Genomic DNA, 22,071 nt, shown 5'->3' on the forward strand with positions numbered 1-22,071 from the left:
TGATGGGCATCATTGTCTATTTATTCAATAAAAAGTTTCCCCTTCCCCAAGTTATGTAACCAATATATTGTCTTGATCTCTTTAATGACACTGGTTTCTTGAGCAACAAACTCGCCAATTGACTTAAATCTCGGATCGCAACAAGACTGATACGATCCAATTTAAGTAGGGATCACACTCTTAGAATTTACAGATAAAGAAGAGAATTGACTAATTTCATAGATGATTGTAATAAAGAAAGTGCAGGAATATGCAAGATTATTCTAGATATTTTAATTAATTCATAACAAACTAATAAGTCATCAATCTTATAGAAGTAATGAGTCTCTACTTTTAATAGTAACATAGTCATCCCACTTCTTAGGTTCAATGATGGTCCTTTTGGCTAACTCATAGTCAGTAGTCTTTAATCCCGAATTATGGCAGCTTATATCTTTGTTGATGCTAGAAGATGGTTCTTTTTTCAAGACATTCAGCATTGCAACCCAGTGGATTCACATAATAGGAAACTTGTCAGTTAAATTACTTTTGGTCAAATGCATCTAAAAGTCCTTTAAGTTTTTCGTTTTTCTCAAAGTGGTCCTTTAAGTTTCAAAAGTTCAAAACAAGTCATTTTAGTTTTTGAATCGTTTCAAACAAGTCCTTTTAGAGGATGATGGTGATGATTCAGATGATAGCAACAAAGAGCATTATCCACCATCTGCCATGCCTAAAAAGATGACTAATTTGAAGTGGGTGTTAGGAGCCAGATTTGGTATCAAAGATGAGTTCAAGGAAGCAATTACCAACTATGCTATCTACAATAGGACTTGTTTGAAACGATTCAAAAACTAAAAGGACTTGTTTGAGACTTTTGAAACTTAAAAGATCACTTTGGAAAAAACGAAAAACTTAAAAACCTTTAGATGTGCATTTGACCATTACTTTTCTTGGATCTATAAAACAAAGACATTCAATTATGGTTTTAAATTGGAGTTGCACTTGGAACTTTGATATTGTGGCAAAATGCTGATAAATGCTGTTGATGCAGTCTAAATTATGTTTTAAATACGATTGCAGAGACCTCTAAAACTTTTATATTGCGGGCTATAATTTAGAACTATGATTCATATATTAGTTGTTAAAGTTAAGAAGAGAGTATTGCAAGGCTGTGGAGTGATGGCTGCATCTGAGGAAGTAGTGAAGCTTTTACGTTCTGTCTGTGGGAAGCCCATTTGTCATTAGAGTTCAAATTGCTCTAAAATACAATCCAGTTTACAGGATGGTTCCTGTTTTTGTTCACAAGTGAAAGCCCGTATCGAAGTCTCGTGTGATTCTTGAGTACATTGATGAGACTTGGAAACGAAAACCTATCTTGCCGAATGATTCTTATCAAAGAGCCCTGGCTCGTTTCTGGACCAAGTTCATTGATGACAATGTAAGTAACTCTAGTTTATACATCAATATTCTTCATGAAATTATGTTGCTTATGAACTATATATGGCATTGACGCTTCAGATTGAATGCATGTCTGGTTTTCGATGCTTAATGTGCTCCCTATTCAAACTAACAATGATTAATCATTTGTTATCCTTCTTGTTAACATTACTATGTGCAAGACTAATGTGCTCCCTATAAGGCTATAACTCTTCTTTGTTAATCTTTTTATGTTTCATAATCATTAAAATTGACTCAATGTAAGGTTGTAGCTACGTATCAAGATTCATAACCATTATTTAGGATAAAAAAAACACCCTTCTCATTATTAATTGAAGTATGAAAAATGACAACAATATTCTTAGATTTCACATGGAGAAATCTCACATTACAAAAACATTATTTAGAAATGAAATCCTAACAACAAAAACTCAATGACAGATAATAATTCATAAACATAAATTCTGACTTTCGGCACTCTATATCAGCAGTGCATTGATCTATTTTGAAGCCGCAAGAAGGCTCTCATAACGACCTTTAAAAAAGGCGAAAAGAGGCTCTCTAGGAGGAAGAGTTTCCTTCACAACAGGATGGTCAAGAAATTCTTGACTCCAATTGTAAAGCTTTGGGAACTTTTCAGCTGTGAACAATTGCAGCTCGGTTATGTCTTGAACTAGAGGGACCCAAAATGCTACGAAAACAGCAGCAATATCGACAAAGTTAAACTCTTCTCCTCCAAAGTACTTGTCCTTCAGCTCATTCTCAAGAAAGTGAAGAGCCTCGGTTGCTTCTTCAATATTCTTCTCGCGCTCTTTCTCATCAAGCGAAAAAACGGATTTAAATGACGTGGACACAATCTGAAGAATTCACAAATTGAAGTATTTAGTATATTATTACTCATTTTTTCGCTCTTTACATTAGTGAATTAATGTAAATGTAAAATAATTACCAAAGTATTGATATAATTGATAAGAATAAAAAATCTTAAAGAGGAAGTTACCTTGTCATCGATGAATTTTGACCAAAATCGAGCCAAGGCTCTTTGGTGTGGATCAGAAGGCAAAATAGGGTTTTGCTTCCAAACCTCATCAATGTACTCAAGAATCACAAGGGATTCTGATATAGGTTTCTCATTGTGAACAAAAACTGGAACCTTCTTATGAACTGGATTGTATTTGAGAAGTTGTTCACTCTTGGTGGCTAAATTTTCTTCAACAAATTCATATTCAATTCCCTTCAACTTGAGAGCAATCTGTACCCTGCACACAAATGGGCTTCCTGTAGCTCCCAAAAGCTTCACATGTTCCTGATTTGTAGCCATTGCAACACTTAAATTTTCTATGACTTTGATAACTGGTAAAATATTTGTTTTGTTGTTTGAGTCCTAAGGTTTTATGGCCTTTTATAGAGTTTGGAATGTTAGGTTTGTAATTTTCAATCTATACGCGTTGGTGCTTGTTGACTTGGTGTATGAAAGATAAAGAAAAAGTTGCAAATATTGATTTATTAATGTGTACATAGATAGAAAAGTGCTATTTGCTATCTATTTTTAGACAATTTTCAAGATCACATACACACACCATTATTAAATAAGAGTGGTGACCGATACATGCACATCCATAGGTAACATACACACTCAAATCTCCACATAAACATGTGACATGTGCCCTAGACCTCACAAACACTTTGTCTCTCTTCCTTTTCATCCATCTCTCTCCTCTCAAATATATGGGGGTGTATAGGTGGTATGAAAATATGAGTGGTTTATCAATCATTTTCCATTAAATAAGTTCTCTTTATCATAAAAAGAAAAAACGACATTAGATCTTACGATTAAATAGGTTTCACCATAATTAATTATTTTTTAATTTTTTTAAATTTTTTATCCTTATCTTTCTAAATGGAAGAAACATATATGTTTATAAATGAGAAATGATATTTGTACAACAATTTTGTAATAATTTTGTGACAATTTTCTCACTCATGCTAACATTATATTCTTATTATCTCACTTTCTTTTTCTTTTTATTGTTTTTATCAATAAAAAGAGAAAAATAAAAATGTCTTAAAAATTGTTATAAAGGAATATTGTAAAAATATCAGTGCTCTTTATGAATGGAGAGGATATTTACACATGTGGTGAGAATAATCCGTATTCTAAAATAAAGGAAAAAATGATGATGCCGTCCGTATCAAGATAGTGGACCATAAATGATGTAAGAATCCTTCAAAAAAAAGTGATGTAAGAAGTTACAACAGCAATATGTAGAAAACTAACTAAACAATTGAATCAAAATCAAGGGTGCTCAAACCAACAATTACTCCCTCCGTCTCTATATATAAGTATTATTTGCCTTTAATAAAAAGGTGTTTAGATATAAAGAAAGAGGAGTATTAATTGTATTCATATGTATAGGTGGGAGCACGTTAGACTATTGCCATTGGAGGCTGAGAATGGCTTTTCTTGAATAATCTTAATATTTGGATCATGTTAACTTATGTCGTTAGGGCAAAAGTTAAAAAGCTTAAAATAGTATTAAAAAATATGTTTTATATTGAAAATATAATTTTTAAAACTTTTAAGACTTAAATGCACAATTTTTAACAAAAACTTTTACATTTGACTTAACTTATACCTCAAATACAAGTTAGCATTTCCCTTAATATTTATACTTTTCTTTCTCTCATAAAATCTTTCTCTAAAACTATTTTAAGACAAAGGTTAACATAACATATTGCTTCTAGACTCTGCTAATAAACCAAATGTAGAGAATTATTGTATTGGAAATTTGTCTTTTCAATATAATTTTTTCCCAAGAAGAAATATGCAATTTTAATTTTTTTCAATAAGTGTTTTAAGGGAATACATTATCGAGTACCACTCTGTTAAAGAAATTCCACATTAATCTTTTGGTATTAAAGATATTGATATTCGACTTCAAATACCGAAAAAATAAATAAATAAATACAATGGAATACATTATCCAAGTACGAATTAATTTCTTATTAATTTTTTTGATAAACCAAGAGTCCAGTGACATAAAAAAGGAATAGAAAACAGTCCAAAAGATGGAATGTCCTATAGATTCCGATCTATGTCAGGTACTCATATATATTATTAAAAAAAAGGAAAAAATAAATACAAAAAAGAACCGGGGGGAATAAACCTAACCCAATCAATCCACACAAAGTGTATGTCAACCCAAACAGGTGATACAAAAATAAAAACAACACTAGTGGATATGTCTAACAGGCGGTGTATGGACAAACCGTCAACACGAAATGAATCCAAGAACCAACAACTCCTTGCGACAGCAACAAGCCTAACATCTCTTTCGAGCCAAACAGTCCAACATCAAACAGACCGATGAGGATTTTGAAACCGCATCCAAGTTATATAGAGTCAAACTTAGTGAAGGTGAGAGATTCTACCACCAACACGGATTCAGAACCACACACCTACAACCCCTATGCTGCGACGGAAAGCTTCACGACCATTTCTAGCCAAATCCAATAGAAATCAATTCAAATCCAATTGAAGCCAGATCGAGGGATGGTCATCAATGGGTCTGAGCACCACGAGCACCGCCAACACGGTAACACCCGCACCCACCATTCGCAGCAACAACGGACAACAAGTGCATGACCATTTCTAGACTAGAAGACCTGTTACGAAGAATGTCTATGATCTTGGAGGAGCAATACAACGCTGAGGGTACCAAACCACCGAAACAAACACACGACATCGACCCCAACAACGTTGAACAGAACAGAACCTAACCACCACGACGGAGACAATGATTTTATAATACCAGACCAAGATCGAAACCAGATTTTTCAGAAACCCTTTGAATCAAGAACCACCCACTTTATGAGCAGCAGCACGCGAACACAGAGAACGCGTTTTAAAACGACACCGCCGAATCTTCGTGGAAACAGACCCGGTTTTGAAACGCAGACGTAACGACGACGGAGAAACAACACACCCACCCCGTTATAACACCCTACGTCAGAAGCTACAACCTCTAGAAACAACCGCCGTCGGAAGAACAGAAATCGACCCAAGAAAGGAGATATGCGGCGGCTCCAACGGAACAAAGGATGGTGCGGAGCAAGAACCCGTCGCACCACCACCTACCGGAGTTACATGGTGGAGAATTTGGATGAAAGGGTTAGGGGCGGCGCGATAGAGAAAGGCAGAGAATAGAGGGTTTTCGCTGCCAAAAAGAAAATCGCTTAAGAGCATTTTTTTCTATCCAAAAATCAATTACTTCTTTTCATCAATTAATTTCTTATTAATCAAACATACTTCTCTTAAAAAAAAAAAGGTTAAAATTTTTTTTGTCCCTATAAATATGTCAACTTTTTGTTTTAGTCCCTCTAAAATTTTCCTTCAATTTTAGTCCATATAAACTTTTCCATCTTCACTTCTGGTCCCTCCTTTAAAATAAACTCATATGTAGAAATTATATTTTTGAATAAAAATTTTCAGAAAAATACATAATAATTTAAGAGTCTCTCCCAAAAAAAATTGAATATTTTAACAAAACATGAATTTAATATGAATTTTTATATTTTTGACTATTAAAAATTCATATTTAATTTGTGTTTTGGTACAAAATTCTAATATTTTTTTGGGATTTTTTTTACAATATTCTACACATTTCTGCACAACTTCATTAAAAAATACACAAATTTACTTAAAAATAGGGACCAAAAGTAGTGATTGAAAACTTTATAGCGCTTAAAAGTTGAAGGAAAATTTTAAATGGACTAAAACGAAAATTTAGTATATTTATAAGGACTAAAAACATATTTAACCCAAAAAAAAAAATCATACCTACATCCCAATTAACATATATATATCTGAGAGATAATATTTGTACAACTTTTGTAATAACCATTTTATCATATTTACATTGTATTTTAACTTTTTTTCTCTATTATTTTAATTTTTGTGTCAATAGTTATTTTTTTATATATAATTAATTGTTCAAATAACATTCATCTTTTCACACATAGTAATGAATCTACATAGTTATTTAAATAAAGAGAAATGATATTTGTATAATCATTTTTTAACAACTTTCTCTATCATATTCATATTATCTTCTTATTCTCTCTTCCTTTTTCTTTCTTTATTATTTTTTATCAATCAAATAAGAGAAAATCAAAATTATCATAAAAGTTATATCAAAGAGTTGTCCATATATCATTGCTGATAAATAAAAAACTATACTAATGGGAATCCTCAATAATGGGTACAACTTGATATTTTAAATCAACAATTATATTTATAGGTGATGTGATCTCTTACATCACTCATTGGTCATTGGGGGGACAAAGACAACTTGATAGGGAAGTCTGCAATTATTTCCCACTTTTATATTCACATTTTTTACCTTTTTTCCCAATATCTGTATCTCATTCCTTTTTCTATCCACATCCGACAATTAAATCACATGTGCCACCTCTGTTTTTCTTCTTCTTTCCCATCATGTCCGTCAACACGCGTAGAATATTTTTTAAAAATCAAATAATTAATTTATGAGTCACATTAACTTACATCTTTATAACACATGTTAAGCATTAATTTTATTCTTTTAATGATAAAAATTAATTATAAAAGATTAATATTAAACATTTTGGGTGATAAACTAACGCAATTTCCAACAAGTAATTTTTATAAATAAAATTCTTAACATATGCCATAAAAAATGACGAGTTAACATTTCCCTTAATTTATTATTAATTTTGCTATAAAAAGTAATAATAAGAATACCTTAGACATAAAGATACCAACACAATTTACTTGATAAAACCAAAATTACTTGAGAAATTGAAGCACTACAATGGCTGCAATTGATGAAGAAGTTCAGCTTCTGGGTTCTGTGGGAAGTCCATTTGTGATAAGAGTTCAAATTGCTCTAAAATTGAAGGGAATTGAACACAAATATGTTGAAGAAAAATTGGGTAATTTGAGTGAAACACTTCTCAAATATAATCCAGTTTATAGGATGGTTCCTGTTCTTGTTCATAATGGGAATCCCATATCAGAATCTCGTGTGATTATTGAGTATATTGACGAGGCTTGGAAACAGAACCCTATCTTGCCTTCTGATCCTTACAAAAGAGCTTTGGATCGGTTTTGGTCAAAGTTCATTGATGAAAAGGTAAATCTAATTTATAGATTATTAGTTATTACCCTTTATGAGATAAATATACAAGTAATTTTAATAGTTATAGTGTGGTTTTAAATTGTGGTTAGGGACTACAATTTGCAACTGAGTTAGAAAAGTCAATTGCGTGTAGTCAAGTGTCAATCATTAGAAATTTTGGTGAAATTTCATTCATGAATTATATTGGTTATGATTAGTTATAAAACACGGACACTCCTCAGATTAGGCTGGTGCCGGACACATACACCGACACATATAATTATACTGAATTATGTGTTTTTCTTAAATTATTATCAAGTGTTGCCGTGTCAATGTTTGTGTTGTATCCAGTGTCTCTATCAGTGTTTCATAGGTTATGAGCTTTGTTCAGTATGGCTCAAATATAAACACATATAAGAGGAGCAAGGGGTGGAGAAGGAGCTCGGGTAGTGTAGTGTTGCGAAGCACCCTCCACCCCCGCCCTTGCTTTTGGGCCAAATGTGTGTTAGGCCCAATTGTTGTTGAGAAGCAACTGGTTGGTTCCTGTAGTACAGTTCAAGGGTATTGTTTTAATTTGGACCGTAGTACTATATCTTGGTTGTAACAATGTAAACCCTGATTCATAACAGAAATAAACAAAACTATGACTGCTTTATAGTCGTAAGGGTAGGCACCATTGGCCGAACTGCGTGAACAAAGATCATGTCTCATTGTCTTTCGATTTTCGTTCCTTTTATATTTCTATACCGGTTGTTGTTCTAACAAGCTTTATCTAAAATCATAGTTTTAGCCACTGATCAAATTCAGTTATGAACCACTTTAAACTTTTGTTATGATGTTTAGATTTAGGGAATCTTGTTAAGTTTTGTAGACTTGTTCATGCTTGAATTGAACATATTTTGCAAATTTCAGATTTGAATGCACTGCATTTTGTAAATTGAGTTTGCAAAAACAACTCTTCAAGATGAGTTTCAACACAATTTTGGTTGCAATCAAACTGAAATGACTACCAAACAAGATGTATTTTAGTTATACTCTATAACGAATGTTTGGAAATTAGCAACTGAAAACCAAACATACAGTAATTTAGGAGAATATGAATCCTGTGTTTTGTATTTCATTTTTGCTTGACACACTTACACAACTTGGTTTTTAAAAGATGCATTGGATTTAAGCTTTTTCCCATTTCTATAACTCGAAATACAAAGCTTCAGAACCAAGAGAAGATCCTTGGCAGTGGAGACTGTTCGTTTTATGCTATATATTTATTTCTTACTGATGTAATGGTAAGGTTATAAGGATAGAAAAATACACAGAAAGTCCCATAACGAACACCACGAATTAGCTATAGATAATTAGTCGCATATTAGCTAAACATTCAGTAGATGATCTATATATTATTCATTGCGTTGTTGATTAGATGATTTTTTTTAGCACTTATGTGATAGTTACAAGTATCCATGTGATTATCTATGAATTTGTTACTTCTTAGCAGTCAATATTTCAATTACTAACATGAACCGCATAATGTGTGATCCATGCTAGAATTTATCTACCATGTCACTAAATGTGAACTTTGTCTTGAATTATTTTCTAATCTATATAACTTTAATCTGTTCAATCAGTGTACGATTGCTGCATGGAAATCTGTTTTTATGCCTGATGAGAAAGAGCGCGAGAAGGCTCGTGAAGAATTATTCGAGGCTCTGCAGTTTCTTGAGAATGAGCTGAAGGACAAGTTCTTTGGAGGAGAAGAAATAGGCTTTGTGGATATTGCTGCTCTCTTTATCCCTTTATTCCAAGAAGTAGCAGAGAAACAATTGTTCCCTGGTGACAAATTTCCCAAGCTACAAAAATGGAGTCTAGACTTTTACAACCATCCAGTCGTCAAAGAAGTTATGCCTTCAAAAGAGCAACAATTTGGCTATTTCAAAGCTCGCGCTGCAAGCCTTGCTGCTCCATCAAAATAGAATAATATAATAGAGTGAGACTCTTAACTTGTAATGAAATTTGTATAAGTACTTGTCTCTGTTTAGTTCTTGATTGTTTGTATTTCAGTTCAAATGGAATATACTCTGATTTCTCATGTGTCATAAAGATCCTGACAGATTGTTGTCATTTTCGATATTTCAATTTATGAAATGATTGTTGTAAGTTGCATATTTGTAATTCATAAGTGAGGTGTGAGCTCATTGGCAAGAGTTTAACCTTATAACCTCAAAGGATGGAGTTCAAATCCCTTATGGGACAGTTGAAAAATGGTTGTCAGTGTACTTCATAGCTTAACAAAATAGAATAATTGAATGTAAACACATGTGTCGGTGTCGTGTTTAACACTGGACGCGCCTTCAATCCGAAGTGTAAGTACTACATGGCATACACATACACATACTCCCATTATATTATTGACCTATGCATGGTAAGCTTATCATTCAAACACTTTCTTCTTCTTTCTGTCATGAGATTCTTTGAAGGCTGTTCTTCAATCCTTTTGGATTTGGGGTTTTTGTCGGTAACTTGTTCCTCAACTTTGCACCTGAATTTAGTTTTTGTCGGTAACTCTTCGATATCTGCTTGTGGTAAAATTGGTTCTAACTCCTCAAGCTAACCGTGAACCTATCAACAAAAGAGTATGATGTATCACTTGGATAGAGAATTTCAAATCTATGGTCTATTGGTGTTGAGAATGTAACAAATGATGGATTGAAAGATGGGTTGTGTAGATTGTCATCAAATGAGTCAAAGGTCCAACCAGTAGGGAGTAGAAAGCTCCATTTTTCTTCCTCTTCTGTTCTCTCTTTTTCCTCTTCCCTCTTTTTGTAAACTACGAATAAAATCATCATTTTCCTATTTTTATTTATCATTTTTTTTCTATTTTTTTCTTCTAATAAAATACAGATTGTTCCAACAATCACTATTGAAACTCACATACAACTGTGAGGTTTTGGATTTGAACCCAGGTGAAATGTCCTAGTTTTCAATATCGACACTATGGAATAATCTTTCCTTAATTTTTTTCAAATGAAATAGTTAAATGAAGTTATTGTAGATCGAATCAAAGGAGTAATATTTTCAATCTACTAATATGGGTTGTTTGCCTTCTCAATCAAATGAATTCACATTCACATATGTATATGGGAATGTGGAAGAATCTACACTGTTTAGGATTCCTGCTATCATATTTCCTTTACTACAAATTAAAATTTCATTCAATACTTTTGCAGAAACTGGAAATGCCGACAACAAAACTAGAATTGAATCAATTACTTTAGTCAAGAAAAGAGAAATAGAATAGAATCAATATGATTTAATGAAACACGTTAATTTAATTCAATATATGCGTAGATTACTTCCTTTGGTCTCATTTATAAACAACTTTTTACTTTTTAGATTCAATAAAGAAACGATGTATATGGTCTATAATTGAGACTATATACCTCATTTATTCAATGAACCTAAATATGAAAGGTTGCTTATAATTGAGACCGATGAGAGTATAATAATTGTCACGCAAGATCTGTCCCTATTTATAACGTTTTACAACACTAAGAATTCAAGAACTACAATGGCTGCAATTGAAGAAGAGGTTCAGCTTTTGGGTGCAGTGGGAAGTCCATTTGTGATAAGGGTTCAAATTGCTCTAAAATTGAAGGGAATTGAACACAAATATGTTGAAGAAAAACTGGGCTATTTGAGTGAAACACTTCTCAATTACAATCCAGTTTACAAGATGGTTCCAGTTCTTGTTCATAATGGGAAGCCTATTTCAGAATCACGTGTGATTCTTGAGTATATTGATGAGGCTTGGAAACAAAACCCTATCTTGCCCAATGATCCTTATCAAAGAGCCTTGGACCGTTTTTGGTCTAAGTTCATTGATGACAAGGTAATCCATTTCTTATATCATAACTTATACGAATTCAAGCGTTTATAATAAGCGTTAAATTAAGTTTTTTATCGGTAAACTTTGTCCGATTTTATTTTCCGATCTATCTAAAGTTAATTTGTGCAATCAGTGTGTGGCTGCTGCATGGAAATCTGTTTTTATACCGGATGAGAAAGAGCGCGAGAAGGCTCGCGAAGAATTATTCGAGGCTCTGCAGTTTCTTGAGAATGAGCTGAAGGACAAGTTCTTTGGAGGAGAGGAGATTAGCTTTGTGGATATTGCTGCTTCCTTCATCACTTTATTTCAAGATGTAGCAGAGTTTCTGTTGTTCTCCGGTGACAAATTTCCGAAGCTACACAAATGGAGTCAAGAGTTTTACAACCATCCAGTCGTCAAAGAAATTATGCCGACAAAAGAACAACAACATGGATTTTTCAAAGCTCGCGCTGCAAGCATTGCTGCTGCAAACAAAGCTGCTGCATCAAAATAGATTAGTATAAGTACTTGACTGTTTTGAGTTATTGGTTGTTTGAATTTCAGTTCAAATGGAATAATACTATGTGATTTCTCATGTGTCACAAAGGTCCTGAAAGAATATTGTTGTCATTTTCGCTATTTCAATCAATGAAAGAATTGTTAACAAGTTGCATGTATGTATAAGATATATGTAATTTTCGTTATTTCAATAAAATATGGTTATGGCTATGAATCCAAATTGATCTAAGTGGTTTATAAATGAAGGGAATTGCTAACAAATTAAATGCCCTTACGGAACTTGTTAAGAAATCTAAAGAGAAAGTTTTATTTTGGTGTAGTCAAATTTCAAAAACAACTTAGTCAAACCTTCTTTGAATCATAAACAAGTGTCTGTAAATGAATACACTTTAGTTTATAAGAAGAATATATGGTCGTTAATAAATATGGATTTTTATTTCAAGGGATGAAGTTCAAATCCTTTCCAAGACAATTGAAAAATGGTTGTTAATGTACTTCATAAGTTAACAAAATAGAATAACTAATGTAAATGCATGTGTAGGTATCGTGTCTAACACCGAATACACATTTAATCTGATGTTTGAGTACTACATATCATACATAGTGAGGCTGCCCTCACAAGTAGACATTGTAATTGACGCCTCGCTTCAAATTAGTCGATTATTGAGTCAGGCATCAAGGTTTCAAAAAAAAGAAAGTTCTTACAATCTAACAAAACTTATGTTATTAGATAAGTTCAGATAAGGATATTCAACATATGCACTAAGATAGTGTTTAAAAGAGTAATCTTCTATTGAATAATATTTTTTTTTTAAGAAACCCATTTGGGGTTGGCCTAGTGGTTGGCTTGGGATCTTGGAGTTTGCTCCTCCAGAGGTCTCAGGTTCGATTCTCGATTCTTGGATTGGATACCGAGTTTTCAAAAAAAAAATAATATTTTCTTAAGTTTTACAAGTGAAATTGTTAAATGCAGTTATTGTAGATCGAATCGAAGAATTAAAAAAATTTCAATCTAATAATACTGGTTGTTTGCCTTCTTAATCAAGACAACTGCAAAGAGGTGATGTAAGACCAGACATCAGCGACATGTGTTATGGAATATGAATTAAGTGTAGTCGACATAACTGGAACTCATTAATTGTGTTCACATTCATGTGTTATCATATTCCCTTTATTATGAAAATTTACAATTTTCCGGATTCATAACTTAGCAGAAACTGGAAATAAATCTTAACAACAAAAATAGAATAGAATCAATGACTTTACTCAAAAAAGAATTTAATCAATATAATTAAATGAAATACATTAATTTCATTCGATATAATAATTGTCCTACTCTCTTCGATTATTACTATAAGTAAAAATTCTTTTTTCAAATTTATTGAATAATTAATTCTCTCAACAACAAAAAAAATTATTGAATAACTAAGGTATATGGTCTATAATATAGATCTGATACATCAATCATTCAATGAATTTGAAAAACGAATCTTTACTGGTGACCTGAGCAAGTACTTGATTCGTCCCTATTTATAATTTGTTACATCACTAAGAATTGAAGTGCTACAATGGCAACAATTGTGAAGCTTTTGGGTTCTGTGGGAAGTCCATTTGTGATAAGAGTTCAAATTGCTCTGAAATTGAAGGGTATTGAATACAAATATGTGGAAGAAAAATTAGGCCATTTGAGTGAAACACTTCTCAGATACAACCCTATTTACAAGATGGTTCCTGTTCTTGTTCACAATGAGAAGCCCGTTTCAGAGTCTCGTGTGATTCTTGAGTATATTGATGAGACTTGGAAACAAAACCCTATCTTGCCTTCTGATCCTTACAAAAGAGCCTTGGATCGCTTTTGGGCCAAGTTCCTAGATGAGAAGGTAAATCCTAGTTATTAACAGTTATAATCTCATTAGCACGACACTTTTGATGATCGAAGGTGTGTTCAGTGTCTGACAAAATATTGCCGTTGTGATGCTATTCTTGTGATATATCTTAAACCTATATATTTTGATAACGATTGAAGTAATATTTCTACGACTAACATGAACAGCCTAATGTGTGATCCATGCTAGAATTTATTTACCATGTCACTAAATGTAAACTTTGCTTATCCGGTTTTATTTTCCTATCTATCTAACTTTATTTGTGCAATCAGTGTATGGCTGCTGCAGTGAAATCTCTTTTTATCACTGATGAGAAAGAACGCGAGAAGAGTCGTAAAGAATTATTCGAGGCTCTGCAGTTTCTTGAGAATAAGCTGAATGACAAGTTCTTTGGAGGAGAAGAGATTGGTTTTGTGGATATTGCTGCTCTCTTCATCCCATTATTCCAACAAGTAGCAGAGTTGCAGTTGGTCCCTGGTGACAAATTTCCGAAGCTACACAAATGGAGTCAAGAGTTTTACAACCATCCAGTCGTCAAGGAAATTATGCCGACAAAAGAACAACAATTTGGCTATTTCAAAGCTCGCGCTGCAAGCATTGCTGCTGCAAACAATGCTGCTGCATCAAAGTAGATTATTATAGCGCGAGACTCTGAACTTGTAATGAAATTTGTACAAGTACTTGTGTGTTGGTGAGTTATTGTTTGTTTGGATTAAGTTCAAATGGAATTTATTGTTTATTATAACGCCATTCAATGTGATGAATCAAAAGCTTGTAATATGTTGCTTTAATCAATCAATTAAAGACGGATGTGTTCCCTATAACTCTTCTGCGTCAATCTTTGCATTTCTAGTGTTAAGACAGTAACTCCAATAAAATAAAGAAACCATAAGCGCAAACAATGTATTCACGATATTTGGTAACAAAGTTCGGTCAATTGTGCCTACATCTCCGACTACAGTGCGGCTGCATACCACGTGGTGCTACGTCCCCCCGGCAACACACTCAACACTAAGTCTTCCGTAATCTCCTAAATGTTTGACAACTATAACCTTAGATGTCACATGGAGAAATCTCTGATTACAAACTATGATTTTGAAATGAAACCCCAACAGCAAAAATCCGATGACAAATAATATTAATAACAATCACAAACATGAAATTCTAAGTCTATTTTGAATCAAAGAGACTCTCATAGTGAGCTTTGAAGTAGGCAAAGAGAGGTTCTCTAGGAGGCATATTTTCCTTAACAATTGGATGGTTGAGAAATTCTTGGCTCCACTTCGAAAGTTTGGGACACTTTTCAGCATTCAACAATTGCAACCCTGTTATTTCTTGAATCAAAGGGATCCAAAAAGCTATGTACACAGCTGCAATATCCACAATTCCAATCTCCTCACCTCCAAAGAACTTGTCCTTCAACTCATTCTCAAGAATCTGTAGAGCCTCAATTGTTCCTTCAACATTCTTCTCGCGCTCTTTCTCATCATGAACGGTATGAACAGCTTTAATCGAAGCAGCTATGATCTGACCATTTCAAAAATTTATTAGTAATTTACATGAGAAAAGTACGCGGCTGCGATTTGGACCGTGACATCATAAATGTAATTTTAAGTGTTTTATTCACAAGTCTTGCATTAGTAATTTGCGCTTGAAAATACTTGATTTTATCAAAAAAATTACATCATACGTGATTGATGGATTTGTAACGCGAAGACAGTTAAAGCTCCATCAATCACATATGATGTAATTTTTTTGATCAAATCAAGTATTTCAACGCTACTGCAATTTAAAATTCAGCGTATTTACCTTGTCGTCGATGAAGTTAGACCAAAATCGAGCCAAGGCTCTTTGGTATGGATCAGAAGGCAAGATAGGATTTTGTTTCCAAGTCTCATCAATATACTCAATAATCAAAAGGGACTCTGATATAGGCTTTTCATTGTGAACAAAAACTGGTATCTTTTTATAAACTGGATTATACTTGAGAAGAAGTTCACTTTTGTTGGCCATGTTTTCTTCAAGAAATTTGTATTCAATTCCCTTCAATTTTAGAGCAATCTGTACCCTGCACACAAATGGGCTTCCTATCGCTCCCAATAGCTTCACTTCTTCCTGATTTGTAGCCATTGTAGCACTTCAATTTTCTCTGACTTTAACAAACTATCAAGAAAATTTATTTATGAGTGTGAGATTTAAGGTACTGTGGCTTTTTTATAGAGTTTGGAAGATTAATTTAGTAATTTTCAACCTACATGTTGTTGACTAGATGTGCAAAGGTTTTGCCTTTCCTATCAAGATAATGGACAAGAAGTGATGTAAGGGATTACACCAGCAATATACATATAAAAATACTTAAGTGTAGTCAACATGAGAATGGATATTATTATTAATTGTATGCACATGTATGTATATATACACGTGGGAACAATTTAGACTATTGGGTGCCAGAGCCCCTTTTCTATTGAATTTTTCCTGAATAATATTTTATAATTTAATTAAATAGTTTGATATTATTTAATAGGAATTAAATATATATACAAAATTACTTTTTTAATTTTTTTTATTAAACTAATTTCATAAATAAAATTTTTTATCAAATTAATGTGTATTATTATTTGATGTGATCCAATGAACTTTTAAAATAAGGTGGATGAATTCAATTCATCTATAGTTTTAAATCGATCTATCCTAATGAATCCATTAGCCTATTTTTTGTTTGGTGGATGGATTAGATAGATAAATCGATGGATGGCGGATTGATGGATAAATTGTCACCCTTAATTGGCATAGACAAGCTATCTATGCTAATTCAAGAAAAGGTGCAAGTCAATGTGTGGCATCCAGGATATCCAACATTGTTCTTGTGTTTTGCAGATAATTGTCTTTTGTTTACTCAAGTCAGATTGGTAAAATAGGTGCTAGAGAGTTTCTGTCAAGCTTCTAGCATGGAAGTCCGAATTCAGAAGTCTAGAATATCCATGTCTTCTGCTAATATCTCCTGGAATAAAGTAGATAAGTTTCCATCTATTGTTTATTTTACTCAATATTCTCAACTTGGAAGATATTTGGGTTTTCGTATGCTCTATGGGATTCACACTGCTTGAGCTGTGAATATTGTGATTCTTGGTAAACATGTATGGGAAATTATGTCTTCCCAACCCACCCCCTCTCCCTGATAGCTGGACTCGCCTATGACTAATTCTTCACCTCTATCCACCCACATGTTAAGCACGTGACGTGACTGTTAGAACTCAATTGACAGTCACACATAGAGAAAGGGGGAGAGAACAAATGAAGATAAACTCCGTATATTGAAATGCAGGGCCGGACTTTGGGGTGTAAGGTGCTCAATGGAACTGGGTTTTCCTAAGATATGGGCCTAACAAAAAAATTATAACCTAGTAGTACTACTGCGCTATAAACAAAAATTCCTTATTCTCTTTCTCTCTGATACCACGCGTTCCATCACCATCACTGCATCAGACTTCCTTTTCTTCTTCCCCAATTTGATTTCATTTTCCTCTTCCGTTATCTTGTTTTAGGCCTATTAGAATTGGGTCCTCTTGCATTTGGTGTTAGGTGGGTGTTTTTTTGGGAGGGTGGTTTGAGGATCCTCATGTATACGGTAGTAATTTTCATCTTTGGGTGTATCGCATATATACGGTACATTGTATTTATCTTTTAAAAAATTTAAATAGAACATTATTCTCTTAAACAAAATACGTTTTTATTTTATTACAGGTCTCTTTTCACTTACAGAGTCGAGCCTCCAAATTCGTAGGAACGGACCTGTTGAAATGGAGTCAACTTGTGTGTGATACATGAGATGTGTTATCATATTTAAACTTTATAGAGTTCCTATTTAAAAGACTAACTATACACTTGAATCTGTAGTTAACTAACTTGTAATAGCTAACTCTAGTTATAGTTATTAACTATAACTTCTCTAACTACTTTAACAACTACCAAATAACAACCTAACTAACTCTATGTAGTTACAAATAAATATACTTAAATCTGAATTATACACCAACAGTCATACCTGTGTTAGACATGTGACAAAAGCTTAGCTGTCCTCCCTATTCTATGTTTTTAGGAGAGGGGTATGGTGCCAAACTATTCCTGATGGTCCAAGTATCATCTAAGACTTCTCATGTGTCATTAAGATCCTACAATCTTCTGGTCCTTTTTTGCGTTTTCAATTCATGAAAAGACTGGAATTGGAAAAATGATTTTGAATTTTAACACTTCACATAATGTGTGAGTAAAGTATTCAAGCTTGAGTACTGCATACGTAATTTTCGAAATATAATATAGGTATGCTAATATCTTTCATGACATCAAAGATATGCTTCTCAAGGATTAGAATGTCAAGATTCTTGATACTTTGTGCAAAGGGAATCAATGTGCATATATTTTAACTTTACATCTATGAAGCACGGACACTCCTCAGATAAGGTATGTCACTTTGTTAGACACGTGTCGTGTCTAAATTATGCGATTTTCTAAATTTTGTATATGTGTCGGTGTGTCAGTATCCATGTCGTGTTCGATGTCCGTGTCCGTATCCTTACTTCATAGATTTACATAGTACTAGTTGGCAGGCGCCTTGAGCCTGTTCCGGAAGTTTGATCGAATAGATCCCAATTTTTTTATCCTTTTTAATCTTATGGTAAAGGTGAAGATTATGTGATAAACATCTTGAAACGTGTCTGAAACAATATTAGTTTGTATGATCTTGTTGGTGGTATTTTATTAGAAGAACTGAAGTCATTAGAAGTATTTAATTATTTAATCAAGATCAAATTTCATAATCTGAAGACATAAAAATGTTTTACCAATGCATACATAACTTATCGAATAATATAAACTATCAAGGTTACAAGTGCAGATAGTTTCACCTATGCATACATACATACTAACGTACATACAAAACTTATAGAATAATATAAACTATCATATTTAGCTACCACATCAAGAGTTCTACTCGATCACATCAAATGTACGTGCAGCTACCAACTGAGATATGTGCTTACGGGACAAAAATCCTTTTCTTTATTGATTGAAATATGAAAAATGACAACAATATTATTGATTTCTTCCTCATGGAAAAAACTACATACCAAAACTTATTATGAAATGAAATCCCAACAGTAAAAACACAATGACAGAAAATAAGTGCTTTCACAAACTTGAAATTCTGAATCTATTTAGAAGCAGAAACAAGGGCATCATATTTAGCTTTGAAAAATGCAAAAAGAGGGTCTCTAGCAGGCACATGTTCCTTCACAGCAGGATGGTTGAGAAATTCTTGGCTCCATTTGTAAAGCTTTGGATACTTTTCAGCATTGAACAATTTCAATTCAGCTATGTCTTGAATCAAAGGGATCCAAAAAGCTATGAACACAGCAGCAATATCCACAAAGTTAATCTCTTCTCCCCCAAAGTACTTGTTCTTCAGCTCATTCTCAAGAATCTGCAGAGCCTCGGTTGATTCTTCAACATTCTTCTGGCGCTCCTTCTCATCGTTAACAGCATAAACAGCTTTGAATGAAGAGGTCACAATCTGATCATTTATTCGTAAATTTTTATGTTAGAAAATAATCAGCACAAACGTAACGATATAGAATATTCGACTTAGGTAACATTTTTTTAAAAAATATACGTGTCTGCGATCTGGGCTGTGACATCAAAATAAAAAAATTAAAATTTTTTGTGCATATCATCGTGATATATTACAACGCGATCACAATATAAAAGCTTTAGAAAACTTACCTTGTCATCGATGAATTTCGACCAAAATCGAGCCAATGATTTTTGGTATGGATCAGACGACAAAATGGGATTTTGTTTCCAAACCTCATCAATGTACTCAAGAATCACAAGGGATTCTGATATCGGCTTCTCATTGTGAACAAGAACTGGAATTTTCTTATGAACCGGATTGTATTTGAGGAGAAGATCACTTTTGTTTGTCAAGTCTTCTTTAACAAATTCGTATTCAATTCCTTTGAATTTGAGTGCAATCTGTACCCTGCAAAAAAATGGGCTTCCCACAACTCCCAAAAGTTTCACATCTTCCTGATTTGTAGCCATTGATTGCAACTCAACAATTTTCTCTCTGACTTTATCAACTATCAAGGCAATTTTGTGTTAATGTGTGAGGTATTCCTAAGGTCTTGTGTGGCCTTTTATAGGAGTACATTGTTGCTTTCTCAATCAAGACGGTTGAAAAAAAGTGATGCAAGACATTACATCAGCTAAATGTGTATAGAAAATAAATTAAGTTCTTAACCAAAAAAATAAATGAATTAAAGTGTATTGGACCAAACAATGGAAATCATTAAATGTGTTCACATTTTTGTCAAAAAAAAAAAATTAATTGTGTTCATATGTATATATACGTGGGAACAATCTAGACCGTTGAGAATTGCTGTCATATTGCCTTAACAACAAAAATAGAATAGAATCTGTATAATGTAATGAATCAATATACTTTAATGAAACACATCAATGTATTTACATGGGAGCTGATTCTCTCCTGTGATCGGAGAGTCCAATGAGATCTAAGCCATTTATTTTCTACTACTCCATGTGGGCCTTCAATATTGAAGTAATTGAATGGTATATTCTCTCCATTGAAAATTTCACTGGAGGGGATTTGCACCCGTATTTACATACTCCTTTTATACAATAAATCTTGTTTGGGTAGAATGAGATTTATTCTATGTTTGGAGAAATTAATTTTTTACCAATTTGAAAATCTTTTACACTAAAATCTCAAAATCACAAAAATATACTCCAACCACTATATGATCACCTCCGACCACCGCCGACGAGCACTCTAATGGCACCTCCAACCATCGCGGCCACCTGATCGTCAATAACCATGTGACGAACACCACTCCAACCATCAATGATGATCATACATTTATTTACCGGAAAAACCTCAATAGATGAACATACTTTTTATTTTGACAAGAGATGAACATACTCTTTTGAAGGAATATATGAACATACTTAATACTACTAGTTTTTATATTTATTTATTATTTTAAAAAGTTGAACATACAAAAAGGCCCCCAACAAAGAATAAATTAGAAATGATTATAAACAGATATCCTTTTTTTTATTTGCATAAATTAAGCACATATTAAAAACCTACACCAAGACATAATAGTCTTTCACTTTTATTATGAAAGAACAAATAAATGAATCAATTCTCATTAAGTGCGATCAAAGTGATAGTACAACTTATATAGGAGAGGTGAAATACTATAGGAACTATGCTACACTAACTATATACTAACAATCACTCTAATTCAGTTAGGCAAATGTAACTAACTGATAACTTGTATATCAAGTTATCTCTATATCTAGGATTTATCATCACTAATGTCTTCACTATGCAATAACTTTCATCCATTCATCTACTATTAAAAACGTACAAATGATTAATCGTATTAATGTCTTCAACCCTATATTGATCATCATCGCTTCAACATGTCTATATTGTTTTTCGATTGCCATGTTATTGGTACAAACTTTCCACCATTGTTTATCGATGACTATTCCTCGTCAAAGAATTTGTGAGGAACACAAGGTGGGTTTTCTCTTCTCCATCTAATTTTTTCCATACGCAAAAATCGAAGATCGAACCCCTGTCCACTTACATAAGGGATTCAAGTCTCTTACCACTAACTAATTTATTGTTGATATGATTCAACATGTCCTTAACACTCTTGGATGTGTACAAGATGTCTCTAAAAATGTCTAAGGTGTTTCGAAACAAAAAAAAAAATTGTTTTGATGAAACACTTGTCTTTTCTGAATTGTAGTATATGTGTCGTATATACACTTGACTTGTCTGAATTGTGTGGTATATGTGTCGTATCTTGTTCGACAAGAGACAACTTTGTATTCATACTTTTAATCCTTTTATGAACACCAAACAAACTTTTTTTCAATCGTTGTTTTAGAGTTTTGAAAAATATGAACGGTCAAAACTTTATTGAAGTCTCATGTGGATTCGATATTTGTTTTTGATGATAAACCGACATACTTACCGTGTTTGAAGATTTTAAAACAGAAAATTGAAAAACATCAAAACGGCACCTTAACAATTTTGAAACTTATATCGGAAAGATAGTATTGTTGTATTGATGATCCTAAATAATTTGATTTGGAAATACAAGCAATGGAAATGCACTAAGGTTACCTTTTTTTT

At 33.0% G+C, this 22,071-nt stretch overlaps 6 protein-coding genes across 6 annotated transcripts; 3 read left to right on the forward strand and 3 right to left on the reverse strand.

The window, feature by feature from the left end:
- Positions 1–1,715: 1,715 nt before the first annotated feature.
- LOC11409419 (probable glutathione S-transferase) lies at positions 1,716–2,811 on the reverse strand. Its single transcript, XM_003623154.4, has 2 exons — positions 2,417–2,811; positions 1,716–2,273 (listed from the first exon to the last, which is right to left on the reverse strand). Exons 1-2 carry the CDS (start codon positions 2,735–2,737, stop codon positions 1,917–1,919), a joined length of 678 nt encoding a protein of 225 aa, XP_003623202.3. The 5' UTR covers positions 2,738–2,811; the 3' UTR covers positions 1,716–1,916.
- A 4,340-nt stretch (positions 2,812–7,151) lies between these two features.
- Positions 7,152–9,833, forward strand: LOC11409927 (probable glutathione S-transferase). Its single transcript, XM_003623156.4, has 2 exons — positions 7,152–7,589; positions 9,200–9,833. Exons 1-2 carry the CDS (start codon positions 7,269–7,271, stop codon positions 9,542–9,544), a joined length of 666 nt encoding a protein of 221 aa, XP_003623204.1. The 5' UTR covers positions 7,152–7,268; the 3' UTR covers positions 9,545–9,833.
- A 1,206-nt stretch (positions 9,834–11,039) lies between these two features.
- LOC11407375 (probable glutathione S-transferase) lies at positions 11,040–12,126 on the forward strand. Its single transcript, XM_003623158.4, has 2 exons — positions 11,040–11,460; positions 11,591–12,126. Exons 1-2 carry the CDS (start codon positions 11,140–11,142, stop codon positions 11,948–11,950), a joined length of 681 nt encoding a protein of 226 aa, XP_003623206.1. The 5' UTR covers positions 11,040–11,139; the 3' UTR covers positions 11,951–12,126.
- Positions 12,127–13,519: 1,393 nt separating this feature from the next.
- LOC11405846 (probable glutathione S-transferase) lies at positions 13,520–14,473 on the forward strand. The gene is made up of 2 exons (XM_003623159.3): positions 13,520–13,835; positions 14,114–14,473. The coding sequence occupies exons 1-2, from the start codon at positions 13,524–13,526 to the stop codon at positions 14,471–14,473; spliced, it is 672 nt and encodes a 223-aa protein (XP_003623207.1). The 5' UTR covers positions 13,520–13,523.
- A 241-nt stretch (positions 14,474–14,714) lies between these two features.
- Positions 14,715–16,092, reverse strand: LOC11407399 (probable glutathione S-transferase). Its single transcript, XM_003623160.4, has 2 exons — positions 15,651–16,092; positions 14,715–15,368 (listed from the first exon to the last, which is right to left on the reverse strand). The coding sequence occupies exons 1-2, from the start codon at positions 15,969–15,971 to the stop codon at positions 15,012–15,014; spliced, it is 678 nt and encodes a 225-aa protein (XP_003623208.1). The 5' UTR covers positions 15,972–16,092; the 3' UTR covers positions 14,715–15,011.
- Positions 16,093–18,876: 2,784 nt separating this feature from the next.
- On the reverse strand, positions 18,877–20,017 carry LOC11408634 (probable glutathione S-transferase). Its single transcript, XM_003623162.4, has 2 exons — positions 19,620–20,017; positions 18,877–19,410 (listed from the first exon to the last, which is right to left on the reverse strand). Exons 1-2 carry the CDS (start codon positions 19,938–19,940, stop codon positions 19,051–19,053), a joined length of 681 nt encoding a protein of 226 aa, XP_003623210.1. The 5' UTR covers positions 19,941–20,017; the 3' UTR covers positions 18,877–19,050.
- Positions 20,018–22,071: the final 2,054 nt, after the last annotated feature.

The sequence above is a fragment of the Medicago truncatula genome, chromosome 7 (assembly GCF_003473485.1).
Source record: "Medicago truncatula cultivar Jemalong A17 chromosome 7, MtrunA17r5.0-ANR, whole genome shotgun sequence".
Lineage (NCBI taxonomy): Eukaryota > Viridiplantae > Streptophyta > Magnoliopsida > Fabales > Fabaceae > Medicago > Medicago truncatula.

Coding starts and splice junctions, on each gene's coding strand:
- LOC11409419 (XM_003623154.4), bottom strand. CDS start 2,737: ATGGCTACAAATCAGGAACATGTGAAGCTTTTGGGAGCTACAGGAAGC. Junction 2,274..2,416: donor CAAAATTCATCGATGACAAG/GTAACTTCCTCT, acceptor TGAATTCTTCAG/ATTGTGTCCACGTCATTTAA.
- LOC11408634 (XM_003623162.4), bottom strand. CDS start 19,940: ATGGCTACAAATCAGGAAGATGTGAAACTTTTGGGAGTTGTGGGAAGC. Junction 19,411..19,619: donor CGAAATTCATCGATGACAAG/GTAAGTTTTCTA, acceptor ATAAATGATCAG/ATTGTGACCTCTTCATTCAA.
- LOC11405846 (XM_003623159.3), top strand. CDS start 13,524: ATGGCAACAATTGTGAAGCTTTTGGGTTCTGTGGGAAGTCCATTTGTG. Junction 13,836..14,113: donor CCAAGTTCCTAGATGAGAAG/GTAAATCCTAGT, acceptor TTGTGCAATCAG/TGTATGGCTGCTGCAGTGAA.
- LOC11407399 (XM_003623160.4), bottom strand. CDS start 15,971: ATGGCTACAAATCAGGAAGAAGTGAAGCTATTGGGAGCGATAGGAAGC. Junction 15,369..15,650: donor CTAACTTCATCGACGACAAG/GTAAATACGCTG, acceptor TGAAATGGTCAG/ATCATAGCTGCTTCGATTAA.
- LOC11409927 (XM_003623156.4), top strand. CDS start 7,269: ATGGCTGCAATTGATGAAGAAGTTCAGCTTCTGGGTTCTGTGGGAAGT. Junction 7,590..9,199: donor CAAAGTTCATTGATGAAAAG/GTAAATCTAATT, acceptor CTGTTCAATCAG/TGTACGATTGCTGCATGGAA.
- LOC11407375 (XM_003623158.4), top strand. CDS start 11,140: ATGGCTGCAATTGAAGAAGAGGTTCAGCTTTTGGGTGCAGTGGGAAGT. Junction 11,461..11,590: donor CTAAGTTCATTGATGACAAG/GTAATCCATTTC, acceptor TTGTGCAATCAG/TGTGTGGCTGCTGCATGGAA.